Consider the following 23,321-nt stretch of genomic DNA (forward strand, 5'->3'; position numbering starts at 1 on the left):
GACGGTTCTTGATGGCTCAAGTAGGGAGAGGTTTAAATGTTTGATACAAAGGATGTTTCGAGGGGCGCCTGGGTGGCTCAGTCGTTAAGCGTCTGCCTTCGGCTCAGGTCATGGTCCCAGGGTCCTGGAATTGAGCCCCGCATCGGGCTCCCTGCTCGGCGGGAAGCCTGCTTCTCCCTCTCCCACTCCCCTTGCTTGTGTTCCCTCTCTCTCTGTCTCTTTCTGTCAAATAAAATAAAATCTTAAAACAACAACAACAACAAAACCAAAGGATGTGCTGATTTTTCAAGTCCCCTGTAACTAAAAGCAGGTTTACCGTAAATTCATGAAGCTTGTTTCAGAGCTCTCTGAAGGTCCTTCCAAGGCCTTTGGAAGAGCCCTAGCAGTATATTCACCTGGTCCAAAGTTTCTGTAAAAGTATCTAAAGTAAAATATTTAAACCCACTGTCTCTTGGCATTCTGACTTCCGTGACTCCTCTTGTGTTTGATGCTTTAGGAATGGCCAAGGGCTTTTTTGAGATCTGGCTAAGGGGACAATGATCAATTAAGGGATACATTTTTCTTTTAAGATTTATTTATTTTGGAGAGAGAGTGAGAGCACAGGGGGAGGGAGAAGCAGAGGGGGAGAGAGAGAGAGTCTTGAGCAGACTCCATGCTGAGCACAGAGCCCAACACAGGGCTCCCATGACTCTGAGATCATGACCTGAGCCAAAACCAAGAGTTGGATGCTTAACCAGCTGTGCCACCCAGGCGCCCGGAGGAAGGGATACGTTTAACTGGGGCTTAGCGGCATGCACTTACGTGATTTGCAGTCATTTCCGCGTACTGTTAAATCAGCGCTGTCCATGGGTGGAGGAATGGCTTTCTGAAATACACCTACTGCCCATTATGCCAACTCAGCCAGCACTCATGTCACAAAGGCACAGGGCCAGAGGGCAAAGGAGCTCTGTGATGCCCAGCCCTGAAAATACATGGGCGGTGGAGGGGGAAACAAGATGTGAAAGAAAAGGAGAAACTAGTCCATAGAAAATCCTCCCAACCATCAAGAGTAAAAAATGGTAAGTGGCAGAATCAAGTCTCTCAATGCCTAACCTAAAATGGAGATTCTCACATAAGTAATGTCATATATGCAACTGTAGTGTACCAGGCTTATGTTTATTTGTATATGAATCATGCAAAATGGAATATATTATGATTCTTGCGTTTATGGAACACAAATTTGTAGTTCAGTGAGTCTGTCTGTAGGTAGTCACATGTTTTATTCATCTTTTTTTTTAAGATTTTATTTATTTATTTGAGAGAGAGAATGAGATAGAATGAGAGAATGAGAGAGGGGGGAGGGTCAGACGGAGAAGCAGACTCCCTGCTGAGCAGGGAGCCCGATGTGGGACTCAATCCCAGGACTCCAGGATCACGACCTGAGTCGAAGGCAGCCCCTTAACCAACTGAGCCACCCAGGCGCCCTGTTTTATTGATCTTAATGGGAGCACACAGATCTTGTTCTGAAAACCACTGGGGATCGAGTAAAAACCATACAGGAAATTGCCACGGAAGTAGCCAAACGGCCCTAAAATACTATAGCTCATATGTGAAAGCAACCTGATACAGGTTGTTCCAAATTTGACAATAATCTTTTAAAAAGTACACACTAGAGGCGCCTGGATGGCTCAGTTGTTAAGCGTCTGCCTTAGGCTCAGGTCATGATCCTGGGTCCTGGGTTGTGGGATCCAGTCTGGGAAGGCTGCTTCTCCCTTCCCCACTCCCCCTGCTTGTGTTTCCTCTCTTGCTGTCTCTCTCTCTGTCAAATAAATAAATTCTTAAAAGAAAAAAAAAAAAGAACACACTAAGAACCCTAATGAGTTGTAAAACCACACTAAGAACACTAAAGAGTTGTGAAGCTGAAATATAAATAAAAAATTTTTGAGCACCATGCTGAAAAGAACACTGACCTTTCTCTTTTCTTTGTAGAAAAACATTACAAAATGTCGTAGGAAAATGTGATTAAAAGTATGCAGCCAAAAAAAAAAAGCATGCAGCTAAAAAGCGTGGGAAAAATGATCATAAATGGTGCCCATAGTCTAGACAGACAGGTAAGATATACGCAATGCTGTCAAGGGCATTTTCGATCTTCTAAACAAAATAATTGTGTTTCTGGACTTTGGGACACCCTGTAGAAGCGTGTCAGGAAGTTAATAAATGCTTTACCATTGTGTGTGTGACGCTTGTGGCTTTTTTTAACTTTTCAAAGTGTCATTTGTGATTTCTCATTCTAAGTATTTATGCGAATAATTTGGGGTATTTTTCTTTTTTAAGTAAGCTCCAAGGCGGAACTTGAACTCAAGACCCTGAGACCAAGACCCGAACTGAGATCAAGAATCACGAGTGGGTAGCTTAAGCCACCCAAGCGCTCCCGGTGTATTTTTTTTTTCTTACTGGGGTTCCCACAAATTGTATGGTTCCTGCAAAACCAGGGTCTGCCGATTAAAACAGCCGCAGAGAAGCAAACGATTTCTCCACAGCCTCAGCTTCCTCTTAAAAAAAAAGTCATTCGTCCAGCATTTCCTCAGCGCTGCAGTGAAGATCAAGGTCAAGTGGGGGGTCAGGTTCCGGGAAGTCCACGACCCCACAAACGGGAAGGGTCTCGGCCTCCAGCGTACGGCGCCTGCCCAGTCACCCCGGCCCCGCCCCGCCCCGCCCCGCCGCGACCCCCGGCCCCGCGGGCCCCGCCCCGCCGCGACCGCCGCAGGTAGGAGACTGGGGAGGGGAAAAGGGGAGAGGGCGGCGCTCGCGGGTGGACGCGGGCAGGAGGGGCGGGGGCGGGGGGGCGGGGCGGGTCCCGCGGGGCTGGGGTCGCGGAGGGGCGGGGCGCGAGCCTCAGCCCCTCTCCCGGAGCCGGAGAGCCTCATCAGCGGCGGAAGTTCCGGCGTCGGTAAGTAGAGGTCAGAGGTCAGCAGGAAGTCGATACGTGGCCGCCGCTTGTCCCCGCCGAGGAGGCGCAGCAGCCGGAGATGGCGGCGGTGCTGAACGCAGAGCGACTCGAGGTCTCCGTCGACGGCCTCACGCTGAGCCCGGACCCGGAGGAGCGGCCCGGCGCAGAGGGCGCTCCGCTGGTACCGCCGCCGCCCTCGCCGCCCGGGGTGGGCCGGGGGCCGGGCGCCGCGGGGGAGCAGCCGGATCCCGGGGAGGCGGCGGCCGGGGGCGCGGCGGAGGAAGCGCGGCGGCTGGAGCAGCGCTGGGGCTTCGGCCTGGAGGAGCTGTACGGCCTGGCGCTGCGCTTCTTCAAAGGTGAGCCGCCCTGGCCCCACCCCCGCCTCGGCCGCCCGGGCGAGTCCGATCCGGGCGGTGGCCCGAGCGTGACCGGGCCAGTCCCCTCCTCGCCCGCCCCGGCCGCGACGACCGGAGCAAGCTCCGTCCTTGGGGGTCCTCGAAGTTTGTCACCACCCGCTGGGTCACTGGGTCACACCCCTGAAGGGCCTGGAACCTCAGTATAGCAGTCCGAGTCCTGCCTCCCCGAGGATACCAGGACGTTTTACCCAGTTTAGCTTCTCGGGTTTCCATGGCCGGGGTGGAAGAATGAGTCTTTTCTCTCCCAGAGGATCCCGTTCTGGGATGACTTTTTGTATGGGTTTGTTTGTTTGTTTACTGTCGCATTCCTTTTCTTGTTTCCTGTGGCTTGGCACATCAGACTCCACCGATTTTTACCCCTTTTCCGGGCAGGAAGAAATCTTCCCGTAGGTTATGTTCACTCCCTTTCCAGCCATTCTGGAGAACCGTAAACTCGGGATAGGACTTGCTCACCTGGCAGTTTCGATGTGGCCGAGAGGAGGAAGTATTAAGCTAATAGGTCCCCTGTGGCTAATTAGCCTCCAAAGGGAAGGGATGCCCACTATGTTCTAGTAACTTCTAGATGGTTAAAATTGTACCTTGGAAGCAATGTGCAAGAATAAATTCTCAATTAAGGCCTAAAAGTACTCTCTCTCTTTCTCGCAGAGTTAATTGTAAAATGTCTCTTGTCTTAGAGCACGATTGTGGTGTGGATTTTTTGTGGGTTTTTTTTTTTAATTGGGTGATTCACTGGTGGTGATACCAGTCACATGATCTTTTCAGTGGGAAAGACTGATGAGAGGCCCGTTACTTTGATTCTTAGAGATATTTAGATCTTGAGGGGCAGATCTTCGGCAGAATGAAACTTTAAAAGTGGTTGCTAGGTTTTGTATACATTCCAGAACAGCATATTTGTGACACTTTTCCCAGAGGGAGTTCTTTTTGGAGTGCAGTACATACTTGAGTAACTGAAGTTGTGTAGTTCATTGTACTGATAACGTGCAAAAGTTATTTGTTCTCTGCTGAAATGTGCAAACTAATGAAAGTCTTTTATATATTTTCCAGAACATTTGATTATTCCACATTCCTTGTATTTTTTTTTTAAATGTTTTATGTATTTATTCATGAGAGTCAGGGAGAGAGAGAGAGAGAGGCAGAGGCAGAGGGAGAAGCAGGCTCCCCACCTAGCAGGGAGCCCGATGCGGGACTTGATCCAGGACCCTGGGATCATGACCTGAGCCGAAGGCAGACGCTTAACCATCTGAGCCACCCAGGCGCCCATGAATGTATTTTTTATTAAAAAGTTTACCCTTGAGATATTCGTTGTCATTGGACAGGGAGTTCAGCCCTCTGTGCACTGGCCAGCTTGGGGAATTGGTAATGGCTAATGGGTTTTAGATCACTTGACCCTTAGGTCACTGGCTTGAATTTAGTGTTTCCTGTGGTGGTGATATATTACCACTTATATAAAAATCTGGTGTTTCTTATACAATTTGTATAACTACATTTTACTTCATACTTTTATTCTTGGAACTTACTTTTCCAGTGTTCAGGAAGATTAAAGTATATAGTAGCACAAAGGTATCTAAGAATAGAAAAAGACCCACTTTTAATCCTAGCTTTTGCCACATGACTAACAAAAAAATAAAGGTCATTTTATCTTCTGAGCTTGTCTTATTTGCAAGTGGTAATATTTTCTTTGAAAGATTAAAACACTGTATAATGTGCGGTGAATTAGTATTGCTTTGGGAGTCAGGAGGCCCTGGATTCTATTAACCATGTAAACTCCTGGATAACTAACTTTTCTCTTCCAAACTCTGTTTCCAGGTGTGTGTGTGTGTGTGTGTGTGTGTAGAGCAGCTAGGTTAGATGAAATTTGATGTCTCAGGTTTAAGATTTGGTCTCAAGCTAACATTATTTTAACATGTTTGTTGAGTAGTAGGAGTCCTTGGGGAACCTGTAATTGGGGTGGTGTTGGAGTGCCTAGTTATCAGTGACCTTAGAGAAAAAAGCTGCATTGATAGGTATGGTTCATTGACTTCCTAAGTTAAGCTCTCAAAGCAATATTCAAATACTTAAAAGGAGAAATAGCAGTGTAGCAATTAAAGCTACTTTTCTGCATGGATCATTACATAGTTGGCATGATGAGGCTATCAGGATAAGAGACGACTAAGGGCGGGGTGGGGAGGGGCGTGTCTAAAAGCAGAATTATGGAAAGTAGGTGAGTCAAGTGTTGCTGCTTTTGTTTTAATGTATAAATTTTCCCAGTGCAATACTTGACATTTTTATCAGTTTTGTAAGGATTTCTAATAGATCACTATTTTGTGGTTTTTTGTACCAGAATCTCAGCAAGAATCAGAAATGACATTAAATTTTATCTTCCTCTGTGGAATAAATATCAGTCTCGAAAGCATGGCTATCCATCGAAAATAACTTGGATTGGGAATCACGAACCCTGTTTTTCATTCCATCCCAGTCACAGCGGTCACAGTCCAGTGATTGAACCCATTATGTCAACTACCTACTCTCTTTGATTTTATGCAGGTAAAAAAAAATAGTATATGTGCTGCCGAAGCGAGCACATGGTAAAAATAAAATAGTAGATGAAAATATGGACGAATGTAAGTTACCATTCTTACTGTCCAAGCTTCAGACATTATTGGGGCGCCAGGCTGGCTCAGTGGGTAGAGCATGTAGCTCTTTTTTTTTTTTTTTAAGATTTTATTTATTTGAGAGAGAGTGAGCGAGTGAGCGCACAAGCAGGGGGATCAGCAGGCAGAGGGAGAGGGAGAAGCAGGCTCCCCACCGAGCAGGGAGTGTGTTGCGGGACTCGATCCCAGGACCCTGCGATCATGACCTGATCCGAACGCAGATGCTTAACCAACTGAACCACCCAGGCGCCTGAGCGTGTGGCTCTTGATCTCGGGGTTGTGAGTTCAAGCCCCATAATGGGTGTAGAAATTACCTAAATAAGATTTAAATAAATAAACCTCAAACATTGTTGAATCCTTATTATGGATACAGTTTTATGTTAGATTACCACTGTAAAGGAGTAGTACGTTCCCTTTTGCTGTTAAGGAGCTTAGGGTCCAAAAGAGGAGTTAAAGACCCAATGACAGTCGCAATAGAGTGTGAAGGCTGGAAGGGGCAGATGCGGGGGGAGAGGGTCAATGGCCGACCAAGAGCCCTGAAAGGACAAGGCGTGTGTCGGGAAATGGCAAATAGGAAGCCGAGTGATAGAGCTGGAAAGGCACGTTGGTGTCAGTTCCGCGGAGGGACTGGAATGCCATTGTAAATAGCCTTTTTGTTAGTGACAGTGAAGAACCATTGAAGGTTTTTACAGGGTGGAGCCAAGTTGCCCGATTCTAGCTTAGCAAACTTCAGCTGGTATTCTCAGCTCTTTGGGTAAGGGCTGTATTGGTTGGCTTTATTGTAGCCTTTATACTTCTTGGATAGAGCTAACCTGAGGAGTTGTATTTTGGCTTTTAGAGTCGTTGGGGGTGAATGTTTCCTTTTCTAATATTTTATTTCCTCATCACATGAAGCTGTTAGATGGTTGCATTAATTTAAAATTCCAGAGTATTAGCCCCAGTTGTTGAGCCGATGTTCACTCTGTGTCAGGTACTGCTTTGAAATAATATAATGTATAATATGCATTATTCTGTGTAGTCCTCCACAGACCTTCTAGTGAGGACGTTGTTCTGGTTTCTTAGTAAAGGAACTTGATCCAGGTCCCTCGGTTATTAGTAAGAGGCAGGGTTGATTTTCTGATTCCAAAGAGGTCTTCCCACTACAGGAGATGACAAGTGAATAGAAACCCTGCTTTATCTGATGGTATTCTGAGCGAGATACTTAGAATTACTACCCTGTTGCCTTATCACATTTTGGAACTTTTAATTTATTTTTTGTTTTATTATTTTAAAAAAGATTTTATTTATTTATTTATTTGAGAGAGAGCATGAAGTGGGTGGGGAGAGGCAGAGGGAGAGGCAGGCTCCCTGCTGAGCAGGGAGCCCGGATTCGGGGCTTGATCCCAGGACCCAGAGATCATGACCTGAGCCGAAGGCAGACACTCAACCGACTGAGCCACCCAGGCGCCCCCTCTTTTTGGAACTTTTAAAATATATTTGCTTGGAAATATTAAGGGCTAATGGAAAGATTCCTATTGTTTTTTACACATGATGACTTTATCGAGTCTCTTGAGATATCTGGAGGAGTGAAGTGTGAGAGAACCATCTACTCTGAATTCCTACATGATATTGCTCTCAGGTTTGAAATTTTGGACGTAATGGGGCGGAAATTGCCTCCAAAAGACTGAAGTAAATGTGTTCATCAAAATATTGACATGCTAAATCCCACTGCTACTAATAATACAATATTAGATCTTTTGGGGGGCCCGCATTTAGCTAGTGTAATGATTTTTTTTAACTCTTGTAAATTGAAAATGGTTGTGTTAATTCATTGGGGATTGAAAAACAGACTCAATTGTCTTTCTTTCACTGGAATACTTTCCTTCATATACTATTTGGTGCGGAGTATAAATTCAAATAGGAAAGGAAAAATGCTTCTTTCCCTTTATTTTCAAAATAATGAGTTGTTTCTCTAGCAGCCTTAACATGTGACAGGTTTTTTTTATTGTCATTATGTACTAATGCTTTTAAATGTATTTGATTTTTTTTAAGCTCTTACCGATGCTCAGTACCGTCTTTAGCAAGTGGGAGCCTTGTCAGATTGGCTCTTAAGTTCCTTTGACATGACTGGTAATTTTTCATAGCTTCCTTGCTATCTGGTATGATGAGATATTCCAGGTTGTTCTTATACATTTCCTGCTTCAGCAGGAATCAGCCATTTGTCCAAGGAGACATGGTTCCCGTTAGTGGGAAACAGCATTTGAAGAGATGTAATCTGGGTGATGGGAGTGGGTGCTCATTGCTGCTGGATTGGTCATCATTTCTAGGCCTTTTCAGTAGATAGATAAAGGGTGTGTGTGTGTGTGAGAGAGAGAGGGTAGTATTTTTGAGTATATGATATATAAAAGCTGTAGTTGAATTTGGAGGAATTTAAGTCTTGGACTCAGAGTCTTTCTGGACTTGTTAATGCATTTCTGCTAGCAGCGCTGGTGATTATACTCAGTAGTACACTCAGCTGTGTTACTGGTCACACAGAGGCCGTCAGGCGGATGGGCCGAAATGGTTCTGTTTCCTTTTGTTACCTTTAGGCATATGCATTTACAACAACATGTAGGAATGGCCCCATTAATGTTTAAAAAAAAATGTACAGCTGTAATTTATATGTATGTATAATTAGTGTGTGCCTCCTGGACTTCAGTGGTCTGGCCTCAGATAATTTCAAGGTTAATTATTACCATCGACCATCTGTTAAATTTTGAGTTTATTTTTTCCTTCTTTTCTATTGTCTTTACCTTAAGACATAAGTGTGTAATAGTATAGGAGGACGCATAGACCCAAGAGACAATTGTAAAAAGGAAATTGTAACCACTAGGGGCACCTGAGTGGCTCAGTCAGTTAAGCATCAGACTCTTGATTTCAGCTCAGGTCTTGATCTCAGGGTCATGAGATCGGGCCCCACGTTGGGCCCTGTGCCCAGTGTGGAGTCTGCTTGTCCCTCTCCCTCCCCGCCGCTTGCGTGCTTGCTCTCTCACTCTCCTAAAATAAATAAAACCTTTTTTAAAAACCCCGAACCAAGAAAAAGAAGAAATTACAGCCACAAAGTATAGTAATACCTCGGGGTGGGGGGGGATAAAAAAAAAAAAGAATAGTAATACCTCTCAAGCATCTGATTTTTTAATTTGCTAGTTCATATTAAATTTGAGCTGAACTAAAGTTTTCATATGAAGACTGGATTCAAGGATATGGTTATACATGTGTGTATATATTTGTGTGTGTGTTTAATGTAAGTGATTTTAACATTCGCCAGAGGCCTCCTGTTTGTTTAATACACATTCAGAAAAGTACACAGGTGATAGGTGTATAGCATGATGAACTTCCACAAAGTGTACATGCTCTGGTAACCAACACCCAGAACGAGATAATGTTTATAGTAGTTTCCCCCTTATCCGCGGTTTCGCTCTCCCCGGTGGTCAGCTGCATTCAGGAAGCAGGTGATCCTCCCCTGACGGGCTGGCGGAAGGTCAATAGTAGCCTAGCGCTGCGTCATGCTCCGGCGTCCTTCATCTCACGTCATCTCGTCCATCATGGAAGCATTTTATCATCTCCTGCCGTCGTAAGGGTGAGGACAGGACAGTAAGATATCTTGAGAGAGACCACGTTCACTTACCTTTTATTACAGGGTATTGTTTAATTATTCTTGTTGTTATTGTCTTACTGTGCCTAGTTTTATAAATTAAGCTTTATCATAGATATATACATATAGGAAAAAGCATACTTTATATATAGGGTTTGGTACTATTCACAGTTTCAGGCATCCACGGTAGGCCTTGGAATGTATCCCTCGTGGATAAGGGAGGACTGTGGTACTTTCATCTGTTCACTAAATGAGGTCTACTCTGGCTCAGTATTTAGGAAGTTGAGCTCGGGAGTCAACACTGCCTCGGGTCCTTTTCCTAGTTCTGCCACTCAGTTTCTTTAATTCCGTGCCTTCCTTTACTCAGGGGTTGTTGTGAGAGTTACAGGGAATTATATATATAAATTCTTAGCCGAGTGCCTGGGGGCAGTTGATGTTCTGTGGCTGCTTATGTTGTTAAAGAGGAAAGATTACCAAGAATTTATTATAGGTTTGTTGAATTAATTGGGAGAAGTCAGCTTTTATTAAGCACTTAGTACATGCTAAGCCAGAGTGTTTCATAGTCATTGGCTCAGAAATACTGCATCGTGTTATACTTTCTTACAAGTAATAGAAGAATTTATCAGTCACATTTTTCTCAATCCAACATAGAGGAGATGTGATTTTAATTTTAGTATTTCTAAAAGATGGATTTTACTCAAAGTATATTCTTTGGGAGTCAGCAGTGTGCTCGGGCTGCGGAAGAAAACACATTTGGTCTTAGGCTGGTTTGGCGGAAATACCGTGTCTAAGATGAGGGAGGAGAGAGATGGTCCTGCTCTCCTCTGCACAGATCAGACAATCCCTGGATAATGCTTTTAGTTTGAGGCATCATCCTGTGGGGTTAAAGACAAATGGAGCTGGTCCAGTAGAGAGCAACTTGTCCGGGCGTGGGACTTCGGATCCCTGCTGTCATTACCATGATGGCTGCTCCGTGCTTGGTGCGGGCGCTCTATCAGGACTTTTCTAACCCTCACAAGAACCTTAAGGGGAAGGTAACCTCCATTTTATTGGTTAAATAAGTAGTCCCTGTTATGTACATAGCAGAGTGGGGATGTAAATGCAGGTCTTCGGGAGAGGCGAGGGAATGAGCTACGGATGTTCAGCCCAGAGAGTATAGAACTTGGGGCAACCATGACAGGTATTTTGTGGCTTTTGAGGTCTTATCGGTTAAATGTGTTTTACTTAATGCTGAGGACCGGAAATAGACACCGTGGATGGAAATGTGAGACGTGAAGTCAGAATAAAGAACTAAAAATCACAGCCATGCAGAGGTTGGAATAGAATGCTCTGGGACACTGAGTTCCCACCCCTGGACCTGCTCAAGCATCAGGTAGCAATTGCAAGGTGGGTAGGCTTCCTCTTTTTTAATCTTTTTTGTCTCTGCTACAGGTTTACCATGAGGCTTATGTAGAATAGTTTATAGTTAATATTAGGTTAAACTGGTAACTTCCACAGCATACAGAAACTGTACTTTTCCCTCTCTCATACTTTAGGTTACTGATGTTGTCATATGCATCTTTTTTATACTGTGTGTCCAGTAACAGATTGCTGTAGGCCAAGTGGATCTGCAGAGGGGATTTGAACTTTGGTTATGCAATTCAGTCACTGATGGTGAATATCCTTTCCAACTCATAGATTGTACAGTTTCATTTCATGAAATAAAGGCTAGAAGGGACATTGAAATACTTTGTTACATCCTCTACCTTCATCTCCAGAGAGAAGAGAAAAATAAGATTTCTGGTGTGAGACTAATAATCCTTTGTATAATTAATTTCAGGTGGGGACTTAATGTTAATCTTTCAGAGCTTTGGGCTTGGTAACTGTTATGCTGCCTTATTAGAACTGTAAAGTTAAGTACTAATGAACTTAATAAGAACATAATTTAGAAGCCACTTATATGTTTAGTTGCTTGGGAAAATGTGTTTTGTGGATTGCATTCGTTTCCTAATACCAGTGTGACAAGTCACCACAAATTTAGTGGCTTAAAACAGCACATACTGTCTTATAGTTCTGGAGGTCAAAAGTTCAAAATGGGTCTCCCCAGAATTTCAAGGTATTAGTCCATTTTCTAACTTTCAGTCTTCATACTCTTTAAGATGTCTGTAGTCTTTCTTATTCCCGGTCCTGTGTATGTCACCTGTTTTTCTTCCTAGAAGTTTTTAGAATTTTTCTTATCTCCAGTGTCCAGGAATTTCTGTTATTACCTTTCAGTTTATGTAAGTTTTTGAATGATTACGTTCATCGTTTGATAGTCCTTCTAGTCTCTAAACTGCATCCTTCATTTCTGGGAAATTTTCTTGTATTATTTCATGATAAATTCCCCTCTTTTTTCCCTCTCTTCACACTCTGATACTGTTAATATTAGGTATTGGGTCTTCTGGCTTGAACTTCTAATTCTGTTATCTTTTCCATCTTTGTCTTTTAGGAGATAGTCTCAACTCTATTTTCCAACCTGTGAAAGATTTTTAAAAATTTATTTTTACATTTTTCATTTCCAAGAGTTTTTACTGTCTAAATTGTCTTTCTTTCTGGTACCTTGTTTTGCTTAATGGACACATCAGCTTATGTCTCTGAGGATATTAAATACAAATTTAGTTTTGTTTTATTTTAAATTTTCTTTTGGGGGGGCCTGGGTGGCTCAGTAGGTTGGGCGTCTGACTCTTAGTTTTTGCTCGGGTCATGATCTCAGGGTCGTGGAATTCAGCCCTGAATCAGGCTCCACACTCAGCGTGAGGTCTGCTTGAAATTCTCTCTCCCTCTGCCCCTCCTGTGCTTGCACATGCACTCTCTCTCACTCTCTCAAATAAATAAAGTCTTTAAAATTTTCTGTTCGACTTTTTTCCCATGTTGGAAGCTTTCTTGAATGTCGGGTAATACTTGGATATTCATTCATATAGAAGGGTAAGGCACTGAGCAGCTAATTGTAACCTTGAGCAGAAGCCTTTACTGTTGGGTGAAGAGGCAGAGGTTTCATAGGAGAACCCTCAAGCGTTAGTATCTTTCAAATCAGTAACTGTAGGTTTTTTCTTTGGGGCCAGTTTCCCCTGCAAATACTCCCCTCTCCTTCCTGAGATGTATGAACTTAGTTGTCAGCATTTAGGAACCAGGCAGGAGAAGGGAGAGTGGCTGGAGTTGTTTACCATTTACTAGGGAAACTTCTGTTTCTCTGTTTTTAGTCCTGCAGTTCACTCCCAGCCTGGTGTCCTCCTATCTGGAGCATCTGTGAGTTCAGGTTCTCTAGTAAACATCAGCCTCTGCTGTGGTAGGGGTGAGGTAGCCATCTGCATGCTTGGGCTTGCCACACAGTGGGAGGGAGGGGTACCTGCCGCTTAAGAGTTTCAACCAGCATTCTTATCTCCATCTAAACTCCAGCTTTTAAAGAACCCAGAGCCTTCACTTCCTGAACCTTCCCAGGGTTCTCTAAATTGCCTTCCATATTCCTTTTCATTGAGGTCTCATTGAGGATCATGCGTGTTTAATACATCATGGTTAGCTAGAAGTTTATGTTTTCTATCCTTTTAATTATATTTGATTTTTAAAAATATCTAAAAATCGGGCGCCTGGGTGGCTCAGTTGGTTAAGCCACAGCCTTCTTAACCAACTGCCTTCAGTTCAGGACATGATCCTGGAGTCCCGGGATCAAGTTCCACATTGAGTCCCGCATCGGGCTCCCCTGGTTCCTAAATGCTGACAACTAAGTTCATACATCCCAGGAAGGAGAGGGGAGTATTTGCAGGGGAAACTGGCCCCAAAGAAAAAACCCTCTGACCCTCCCCCCTCTCATGCTCTGTCTCTCAAATAAATAAATAAAATCTAAAAAAAACCCCAAAAAACAGTAAAAATACTTCTTTTTCTAGTTAAGAGTCAGCAAACTTTTCCTAAAAGAACCAGATAGTATTTTAGGCTTTAATAGCCATATATGGTCTGTGTACATGTTCATTCTTTTTTGTTTGTTCAGTTTTGCTTTTTGTTGTTGTTTTACAACCCTTAGAAAACATAAAATTCAGGGGCGCCTGGCCGGCTCAGTAGGTGGAACATGCAGCTCTTGGTCTCGTGAGTTTAAGCCCCACGTTGGGTGTAGAGATGACTTAAAAATAAAATCTTTAGGAGTGATTGGGTGGCTCAGTTGGTTAAGCATCATACTCTTGATTCCAGCTCAGGTCATGATCTCAGAGTTGTGAGTTAGAGCCCCACATCGGGCTCTGCGCTGGGACCAGTGGGCAGAGCTGGTCCAGTTTGCCAACCCCTGCTTTAGTCTGTCTCCTTTAACCTGGCTTTTATCGGTCTTTGGTTTTATAGAAAATAAACTTTTTTTTAATAATTGTTGCTGGACCGATGCCAACAAGTGATCTCATTCAGCCCACTCAAACGAAAATGACTTGCTTTGCCGTCAACGCTTCCCTTAGGTGGTAGAAGTGGTCACTGTCTGCTTCTCATTGCTGTGTTTATACACATGGGTACCTGAAAAATAGCTCTGCAGCTTCTTCTTTTTTTTTTTTTTAAAGATTTTATTTATTTATTTGACAGAGAGAGACAGTGAGAGAGGGAACACAAGCAGGCAGAGTGGGAGAGAGAGAAGCAGGCTCCCTGCTGAACAGAGAGCCCGATGTAGGGCTCAATCCCAGGACCCTGGGATCATGACCTGAGCCGAAGGCAGACGCTTAACAACTGAGCCACCCAGGCGCCCCAAAGATTTTGTTTATTTTTTTAAGATTTTATTTTTTCATTTGACAGAGAGAGACACAGCGAGAGAGGGAACACAAGCAGGGGGAATGGGAGAGGGAGAAGCAGGCTTCCCACAGAGCAGGGAGCCCAATGTGGGGCTCGATCCCAGGACCCTGGGATCATGACCTGAGCCAAAGGCAGACGCTTAACTGACTGAGCCACCCAGGCGCCCCGATAGCTCTGCAGCTTCTTCTAAGCATAATTTACGTTTGTCTTTTTGGTTGCCGTAGAAAGAATTCCAAAATTGAGTATAACTTTGTAATCATTAAACTGTGAGTGCAGGAACCTAGGTTGATGCCTGTCTATCCCTTTCTGGCAGGCCTGAAATAGAACTTTCCTGTAGGAATGTGGTCCTGGTTAAAGATTTTTTAGTTTTGGCACGGCTTTTTCTGTGTAGTTAATGATAGTTATAACTTTCCTGTTAAGCGTATTTAATGCCCATAGATCCAAAAATAATTTAGAAGAAAATGATTCCCATCTAACTCAGAAAACTAAACAAAACAAATCCTGGGATGTATGAACCAGAGGTGGCTGAAGAGTAAAAGAGAAGTAACTTTTTTTATTATAATACTAATAGTCTGCCTAGTGGTGTAGATTGTGAAGGGTTTTCATTTTCTGCGTTTTCTTTTAAGTTGAGAACATCAGCACAGTGTGTGCTGTCCTGTACTAAGGGTGGTTGGGATTATTTGCACATCCTCCTGTGTTTTGTATATTCCTCAGGAGAATAATTGATTTGTTAACCTTGTCCCAAAGTCTGAAAGATAAGTTGTCTTGACTTTTTTTTTTAAGATTTTATTTACTTGTTTTTCCACACATGCATGAGAGAGAGAGAGAGAGAGAGAGAGAAAACACGCATGCATGCATGCAAGCATGAGGGGAGGGGGGCAGAGGGCGAAGCAGACTCCTGTTGAGCAGGGAGCCCGATGCGGGACTCGATCCCAGGACGCTGGGATCATGACCTGAGCCAAAGGCAGATGCTTAACTCACTGAGCCACTCAGGCGCCCAAGTTGTCTTGACTTCTAAAAAAAATGTTTGTTGAAAAAAAGCGTATATGTATTTAATATGAATGTACATATGCATATTGAAGAAAATTTGGGAAAATAAAAAATAAAGTCTGTAATCTAGTCTTTCAGAAATAACTATTACTATTAACAGTTTGATGTGTTTCCTTTTCTTTGTTTTGTTGTGTTTTTTTGTTTTTGTTTTAGATAAATTTTGTCCCCAACCTGAATAATGATGATTAATTTGAAGATCCAGTAAGAGTTTAAAGAAAAAATTATAGAACAGTTCCTTTTTTTTTTTTTTTAAGATTTTATTTACTTATTTATTTGACAGCGAGCTTGAGAGAGCACAAGCAGGAGGAGCAGCAGAGGGAGAAACAGGCTCCCCGATGAGCAGGGAGCCGAATGTGGGGCTCAGTCCCAGGATCCTGGATCATGACCTGAGCTGAAGGCAGATGCTTAACCAACTGAGCCACCCAGGCGCCCCCATAGAACAGTTCTTAAAACTGACAAGTGTGTTGGGGCGCCTGGGTGGCTCACTTGGTTAAGCGACTGCCTTCGGCTCAGGTCATGATCCTGGAGTCCCGGGATCGAGTCCCGCATCGGGCTCCCTGCTCAGCGGGGGGTCTGCTTCTCCCTCTGACCCTCCCCCGTCTCATGCTCTCTCTCATTCTCTCTCTCAAATAAATAAATAAAATCTTTAAAAAAAACCAAAACAAAACAAAACAAAAAAACTGACAAGTGTGTAAATGATTCTACGGAAATGCCAGTACAATTCATAAGAATGGATGTACTGTTTTGCTAATTCCCACAGAAATTAACCTATAAAGTTAATGTTTTCTTTAGTGAGATGTGTTGGGCGTGGTTTTGGTGGTACCGGTGAACCAAGCATGGTGCTTAGTGCTGGGGTTCATGGTGGTGAACAGATTTGACTGCTTGACCAGAACTAATTACACTTAAAACGTATTCCTCTTTTTTTTTTTTAAGATTTTATTATTTTAAAGATTTTATTTCTTTATTCATGAGAGATAGAGGCAGAGACAGAGACAGAGGGAGAAGCAGACTCCCCGCTGAGCAGAGAGCCTGATGCTAGGCTTCATCCCAGGATGCTGGGATCATGACCCGAGCTGAAGGCAGATGCCCAACCAACTGAGCCACCCAGGCACCCCTAAAGATTTATTTTTATTTATTTATTTTTTAAAAGATTTTATTTATTTATTTGACAGAGAGACCGCCAGAGAGGGAACACAAGCAGGGGGAGTGGGAGAGAGAGAAGCAGGCTCCCCGCTGAGCAGGGAGCCTCATGTGGGGCTCAATCCCAGGACCCTGGGATCATGACCTGAGCCGAAGGTAGATGCTTCACCGACTGAGCCACCCAGGCGCCCCTAAAGATTTTATTTTTAAGTAATCTCTGCACCCAACGTGAGGCTCCATCTCACAACCATGAGATCAGGAGTCCATGCTCTACAGACTGAGACAGCCAGGTGCCCCAAAACATATTCCTCTTTTGAAAAATTCTTTATGGATTGGCAGTATATTCTTAATTCTGTCAGGCATAAAAAGGGCAGATGTTAAAATGGCATTCAGAAATCCTGAAACTCACCCTGATGAGTCACTTTTTTAGGCTGGGGGTCACTTTTTCACCTTGCTGATTAATGAGTAGTTTCCTTGTTTACTCACCAATCCCTTCTTCCCGGCTCCTAGTTCATACTACTGAGTGTTCTGTGTTCGAAATACAGAAGTAAATTTGTTACCTGATAAGAAATGGGCCCTCCCTCCATTAAAATAACTGTGGTGTAGTCATAGGCTAAAAAGTTCCCCCTTGTCCATTAGACCTTTTAGTTTCAAATCCTCTCCCTGCAGCAAGTAAAATTTGTGTGTGTAGGTTTGAAAATTCCTGTATTACATGACTTATCAGGAAAGTGTTTGGTCTTCCAGTGAGTGGGGTTTCTATCTGATTTTATCTTTATTTACATTTACTTAGGTCAAAGCAACTACTTTCACAGAATTCGGCTTCCTCCCCCCCCCCCAAGGAAAAAATAAAACAAAATCCCAGGAATACTGACTGAATAAAGCAAGAAACTTGTGCCATGTGCTCTGCCCCTTCTATTTCTCAGGCTCACTACAGCTTTCTTGAGTCACCAGCACATAATTTCTTTTTATAAGGTTCAAGATAAAATGACGTAGTTAGAATAGTTCCTTTTTGGTTGTTTCAAAAAACAAAAACCTTCTGCGGCGCCTGGATGGCTCAGTCGGTTGAGTGTCTGACCCTTGGGTTCGTCTCAGGTCATGATCACAGGGTCCTGGCATCGAGCCCACGTCAGGCTCCATGCTCAGCGGGAGTCTGCTTGGGATTCTGTCCCTCTCTCTCAAATAAATGAATAAATAAAATCTTAAAAGAGGGGCGCCTGGGTGGCTCAGTTGGTTAAGCGACTGCCTTCGGCTCAGGTCATGATCCTGGAGTCCCTGGATCGAGTCCCGCATCGGGCTGCCTGCTCGGCAGGGAGTCTGCTTCTCCCTCTCCCACTCCCCCTGCTTGTGCTCCCTCTCTCGCTGTGTCTTTCTCTGTCAAATAAATAAATAAAATCTTAAAAAAAAAAAAAATCTTAAAAGAAAAACCTTAATTCTGTTTCAACTAATAGATCAGAAGTTGGAACTGTTCTTCAAATCATCACAAGTTGGTGAAAGTGAGAAGAACTTGTTCTGGGCTATGTTTCTTTTTTCTTTTTTAGTTTTTAATTTTTTTTTTTTTTAAGATTATTTATTTGAGAGAGAGAATGAGATAGAGAGAGAGAGCATGAGCAGGGGGAGGGTCAGAGGGAGAAGCAGACTCCCCGCTGAGCAGGGATCCCGATGCGGGACTCATCCTGGGACTCCAGGATCATGACCTGAGCCGAAGGCAGTCGCTTAACCAACTGAGCCACCCAGGCGCCCCAATTTTTTTTTTTTTTAAGTAATCTCCGTACCCAACGTGGGATCAAACTCACACCCTGAGATTAAGAGTCCCTCGCTCCACTGAATGAGCCAGCAAGGTGCCCCTAAGCTATGTTTCTAATGATTATCTGTGACATAATTAACACAAGAAGACTTCTGGTGGTTAATTTGTACAAAATAAAGGTAGATGGTTAAGGGTGGTTATGCACATCTTCAAAATTAAAGAAAGGCTTTTTGGTAAATGGTAGCCCAAAGTAGCCACTATTGTTTCACACATTTTAACAATCTAACATCTGAGAATAGGTTAAAACCCTTAAAACGTAGCTAATTTTGTAAGAAAAATCTTAACTGTAATTTTAAATTAATTTATTTAGAGAAAGAGAGTGTGGGGGCAGAGAGAGAGAGTAGGGGGTACCAGGGGAGTGGGGAGAGGGAAAGAGAATCTAAAGCAGGCTCCACGCCCAGCACAAGCTGACGTGGGGCTTGATCCCTCGACCCTGAGATCATGACCTGAGCCGAAATCAGGAGTCAGACTCTCAACCGACTGAGCCACCCAGGTGCCCCATTAACTGTCATTTTTTAAAAGGAAGATCTATAGTATGTATAATCACTCACCCAAATTCTTAAAATTTTATCTGTCTACATTCTCTGTGGTATCTGGCCGCATTGTAGGCATTTTTAAGTAATTCTAAACATCATATATAATTTTTCATTCTACTTACTTTAGTTAAGTACATCGTAAACCTGTTCTCTGAAATGCTGTGTATCCCTTATAATTGTCTAACAGCTGTATATTCTGTTCCCTGGATTACTGTAATTTAAGTGTTGTGTTATTGTTGAATAGTGAGACTTTTTAAAATTTAAATAATACAACATAAGTAGGCATAACACCATTTTTCTTGCCAAGATAGTTTTTCAGGGTTGTATTTCAGAGAGATTTCATTGGGAAGAGAATGAAATAGCAACTCTTTTGAGCTTGTTGGTTTTTCCATGAAAGACAGTGCGAAGGTATTTTTTGGTTTTGTAAACTCCAGTCCATTTTGCTTTATCTTGATTATAGACTGTGATGGAATTTAACTCAACTCCTGGCCCAGCCTAAGGAGTTGAAATAAGTCTACTTCATTACCTTTTGTTCTGTTTTCTTCTAAGTCAGAAGTGAGCTCTAAAATAATCTTTTCAGTTGGGCGTCTGCCTTTGGCTCAGGTCATGGTCTCGGGATCCTGGGTTCCAGTCCTGTGTCAGGCTCCCCACTCAGTGGGGAGTCTGCTTCTCCCTCTCCCTCTGCCCTACTTGTGCTCTCCCTCTCTCTCTCTCAAATAAAATCTTCAAAAAATAAAATATTTTCTTTATCTTAATGTAACTGTTATACTTTGCAGTAAATATATACCTGAAATACGCACCTGGCTACAGCTGGTTACTGTATTGCCATGTTATAAATTTGTAATTGAACCTCAATAATTTGTAAGTTATTACATGACGGCAATGAATTTACACTTGGGCTCAATATGTAGTAAGTTGAAAGTATGAATATAAAAATGTTTTCTATAATGTCAGTCATTAATTGAAATCGCATTCTAAGAGTTGGATTTTGAAGTGAGAGTTACCTTTTCGTTAGTAAATACAGAACTATGATAATCCTGTTGGCAAAGTTTTAGAGAAAGTTACTGCTCTTGTTGCTAATTGTCAAGTAATACTGTTTGCTCAGTAGCAGAGACCGATGGCAGGTCCACAGGTTGCTGAATTGTTCCGATTTTTTAAATAAGGTCAGTGCCACAGTTTGGTTTTTTCCTCATGTTTATTTTTTCCAAGTATTGCATGAGTTTGTTCTTGCAGAAAAAAAAATTCATATATAAACAAGCATATATAAATGGGAAACTCTCCTTCAGTCCTCATCCACTAGTTTTGCCGGTTCTTTCCCTAGAGGCAGTCCCTCTTAACAGTTGGGTTTGTCCTTCCACACCTTTTCCTTGGAAAGTTCGGATGTCACAAGGAAGGCTTCAGTTCTCTGAGAGACTCCTTGGGTCTCCTGTCTTGTGACTCCTGGATTTTGTTATTTGCATCTACCTTCATGTAAGGGTACCTGGAGAATATGCAATGTGGGTGTGTTTACGTGCTGTGTTTTGTCAATTCTAAGATTCAGTGTTATCTTACATGCTATTATTTAGAAAGAAAAAGCACTCTTGTAACTGTAGAATACTGGATTGTAAAACCGAATCTGATTTAAGAGATGTTAAAGCATGTGGTCGGGGGAGTGCTCGAATGGATGGGATAGATTGTGTGCTGCAATTCTGTATCGTTTTCTGCAACTTACTTTGGCACTTAGTGTTTCCTATAATTGCTTCATTTATACCACAGTGTGAATATATCACATTATTTAGCAGTCTCTATTGAGGAACTTGTAAATTGTTTACGGTAACAAGAAAACAGCTGTATCCCCCAGTATCACGGATGGGCCACAAGAATTGGAATGACGGGGTCATGGGGTGTGCACATTTTTACCTTTGAAATAAATTGCTGAATTGTCTTCCAAGATAACAGTGTATACTTTCAACATTAGTATAGGAGAGTGGATACCTCTTTGTTCCATTCTTACCAACTCTTGATGTTACCTGACTTGTTTGACCTATATGACGCCAGAGGCTTTGGTATCTAATGAAAACTTCGCATTTCCTTGACTGGTGAGGTCAAGGATCTTGGGATGCTCGTTGGTACCTTCTATGTTTTTTCTCCTCTGAGTTTCCTGTTCATAACCTTTAACCCACATTCTTGTCTCAGCAGTGATTTTATTTTGGTGACTACTATGTGCATGGATAAAATACGTAGGCAGTATCTACTCCTTTCTACCTTTTTTTAAGTGGTAGTCTCTTTTGTTAGAACCAGTCAGTAATTAATGCTACCATTTATCAGAGAAGCAGAACTGTTCTCTAAGGATTTCCCATTTTTACCAGCACCCACTTTCATACGGCTTTGAATGGTGGTGGTAGCTAAGTCTTTAGAGGTCAAAATTGGCTTCACTCTTCATTGCCCGTTGGAGCCTGCCAGAGCCAACCATGCTATGAAGGAGGGGAAAGGATCTGCTAGCTATCGTCGATACTACCCCGTTACCTCTGAAGGAGCAGTGGACTCCTCACTTCCTTGATGAACAGAGAGGTTCAGTGTCTGACAGCTAGGAAAGATCTGAGAGATTTACCTCTCATTTCAGAGCCCCTTCACCACATCGCACTGCCTCAGTGGGACCGATGTGTTTGACTATAGCCTTTCAAGGTACGCGTAACCTCTTAACGCGTGATCATCTTAAAGGTGACTGATGCAAAATTATTTTTTAAACTTTTAAAAAACGATTGTTACACAACTTTTGAATGGGTAGAGGATGTCCAGCAGAACAGTTTGTGTGTCTGACTGTTAGCTTGACAGATGGGTTTCTCTGCAGAAGTTTGAACGTAAATACTGGTACTCGGCTTCATGGAAAAAATCTCTGCATAAAGGATTTCTGTCTTAGGCTCCGACTGTTAAAATTTTGTATTTGAAATACAAATGCCACCATAAGATTTGTATCCATCACAGGCCGTGTGTGGCATCCCTTACAGTGGACCTTCAATGTAGAACACCGAAAATACGTTTTTTTGCCAATTCTAATTGTTTTCATGTTTCTTTATCTTGCAGAAAAAGATGGCAAAGCCTTTCATCCAACTTATGAGGAAAAACTGAAGCTTGTGGCACTGCATAAGCAGGTTCTTATGGGTCCATATAATCCAGACACTTGTCCTGAGGTTGGATTCTTTGATGTGTTGGGGAATGACAGGAGGTAACCGTGTTTTGTTGTATAATGACCTTAGAGTAGTGTTAAGAAGAGCGCAGAGTGAATCGGTTAAGATGCAAACGGCTGGTTCCTTAGCTTAGAGGAAGACTGAAACAGCCATTTTTGCTTGCAGCTTCTGGAGTCTTCAGATGTGTATCTGTTTTTGGCTTGGAGAGGTTTATGGATAAATAATACAGAAGAAGTTTACTCATCTGATTATGAACATAAGACAAGTACAACTTCATTTGATTCTTCCTAAATAACATTAAAAGCAGCCACTTAAAATACACAATCATTGCTTTCCTTACTGGGACATACACAGAGTGGTGACAGAAAACAGTGCCCTGAGAACTGTATTCAGTTAAGACTAAAATGTGACAAAAGGAAAGTCACACTCAGATACCCCTTTGCTTGTATGGAAGTTACCAGCAGTGCAGCTGAACTGTAGTTTACAGCAGTAGGTGTGGATTGTGTGTGGCACACATAATTTAATACATCAATAATGCCTACTTGTTGAAACTTGAGTTTTTAGCTTTTTGCTTATGGTAGAATCATGCTGCATTTTAGTTGTCGTTGAGAATTTTTCACATTTAGGCTTAAATTAAATCACATTCTTACTCTCTTAGGAAGAGGCAGTAATGACTTTTCTTGTTATTCCTTCCAGGAGAGAATGGGCGGCCCTGGGAAACATGTCTAAAGAGGACGCCATGGTAGAATTTGTCAAGCTCCTAAATAGGTGTTGCCATCTCTTTTCAACATATGTTGCATCCCACAAGATAGAGAAGGAAGAACAAGAAAAGAAAAGGTGAAGTTCGAGGATACGGTGTACTTTATTCCTGTGCAGCCCCGGTCCTGATGCTTTTGCCATATGGAATATCTGTTCTAGATCACATGTCCCACTGCCTATGGATCTCCACTTCCCCTTTTTTTTTTTTAAGATTTTATTTATTTTTAGAGAAAGAGAGCGCACGAGCAGGGGGAAGGGCAGAGGGAGAGGGAAAGAGAATTTCAAGCAGACTGAGCGCAGAGCCTGACGCAGGACTTGATCTCACAACCCTGAGATCGTGACCTGAGCCGAAATCGAGTCAGATGCTTAACCGACTGAACCACCCAGGTGCCCCTAGACCCCCACTTCTTACGGCAGTTGTTCAAACCTGCTTGTGTGAGCAGGTATTCATACTAGGAATTTGGGGGGCAGGGGGCTGCTGCTTCCATCTGGTGGCAACATTCC

The 23,321-nt window shown here is 42.8% G+C and overlaps 1 protein-coding gene across 3 annotated transcripts in view; it reads left to right on the forward strand.

The window, feature by feature from the left end:
- The first annotated feature begins 2,940 nt into the window (after nucleotides 1-2,940).
- The window catches only part of ACBD3 (acyl-CoA binding domain containing 3), a 37,359-nt gene continuing 16,978 nt past the window's right edge, over nucleotides 2,941-23,321 (forward strand). Inside the window, exons 1-3 of one of the 3 annotated variants that reach the window (XM_045877629.3) lie at nucleotides 2,941-3,285; nucleotides 21,955-22,096; nucleotides 22,755-22,895. In XM_045877629.3, coding sequence (XP_045733585.1) covers nucleotides 3,009-3,285; nucleotides 21,955-22,096; nucleotides 22,755-22,895 — 560 coding nt within the window. In that variant the 5' untranslated portion in view covers nucleotides 2,941-3,008. The remainder of the gene's footprint in view (nucleotides 3,286-21,954; nucleotides 22,097-22,754; nucleotides 22,896-23,321) is intronic. The other 2 variants (XM_054508118.2, XM_045877628.3) reach the window with 2 other exon arrangements.

The sequence above is a fragment of the Mirounga angustirostris genome, unplaced genomic scaffold, assembly GCF_029215605.1.
Source record: "Mirounga angustirostris isolate CCGP_5_RB_7025 unplaced genomic scaffold, mMirAng1.0.hap1 SCAF_6, whole genome shotgun sequence".
NCBI lineage: Eukaryota > Metazoa > Chordata > Mammalia > Carnivora > Phocidae > Mirounga > Mirounga angustirostris.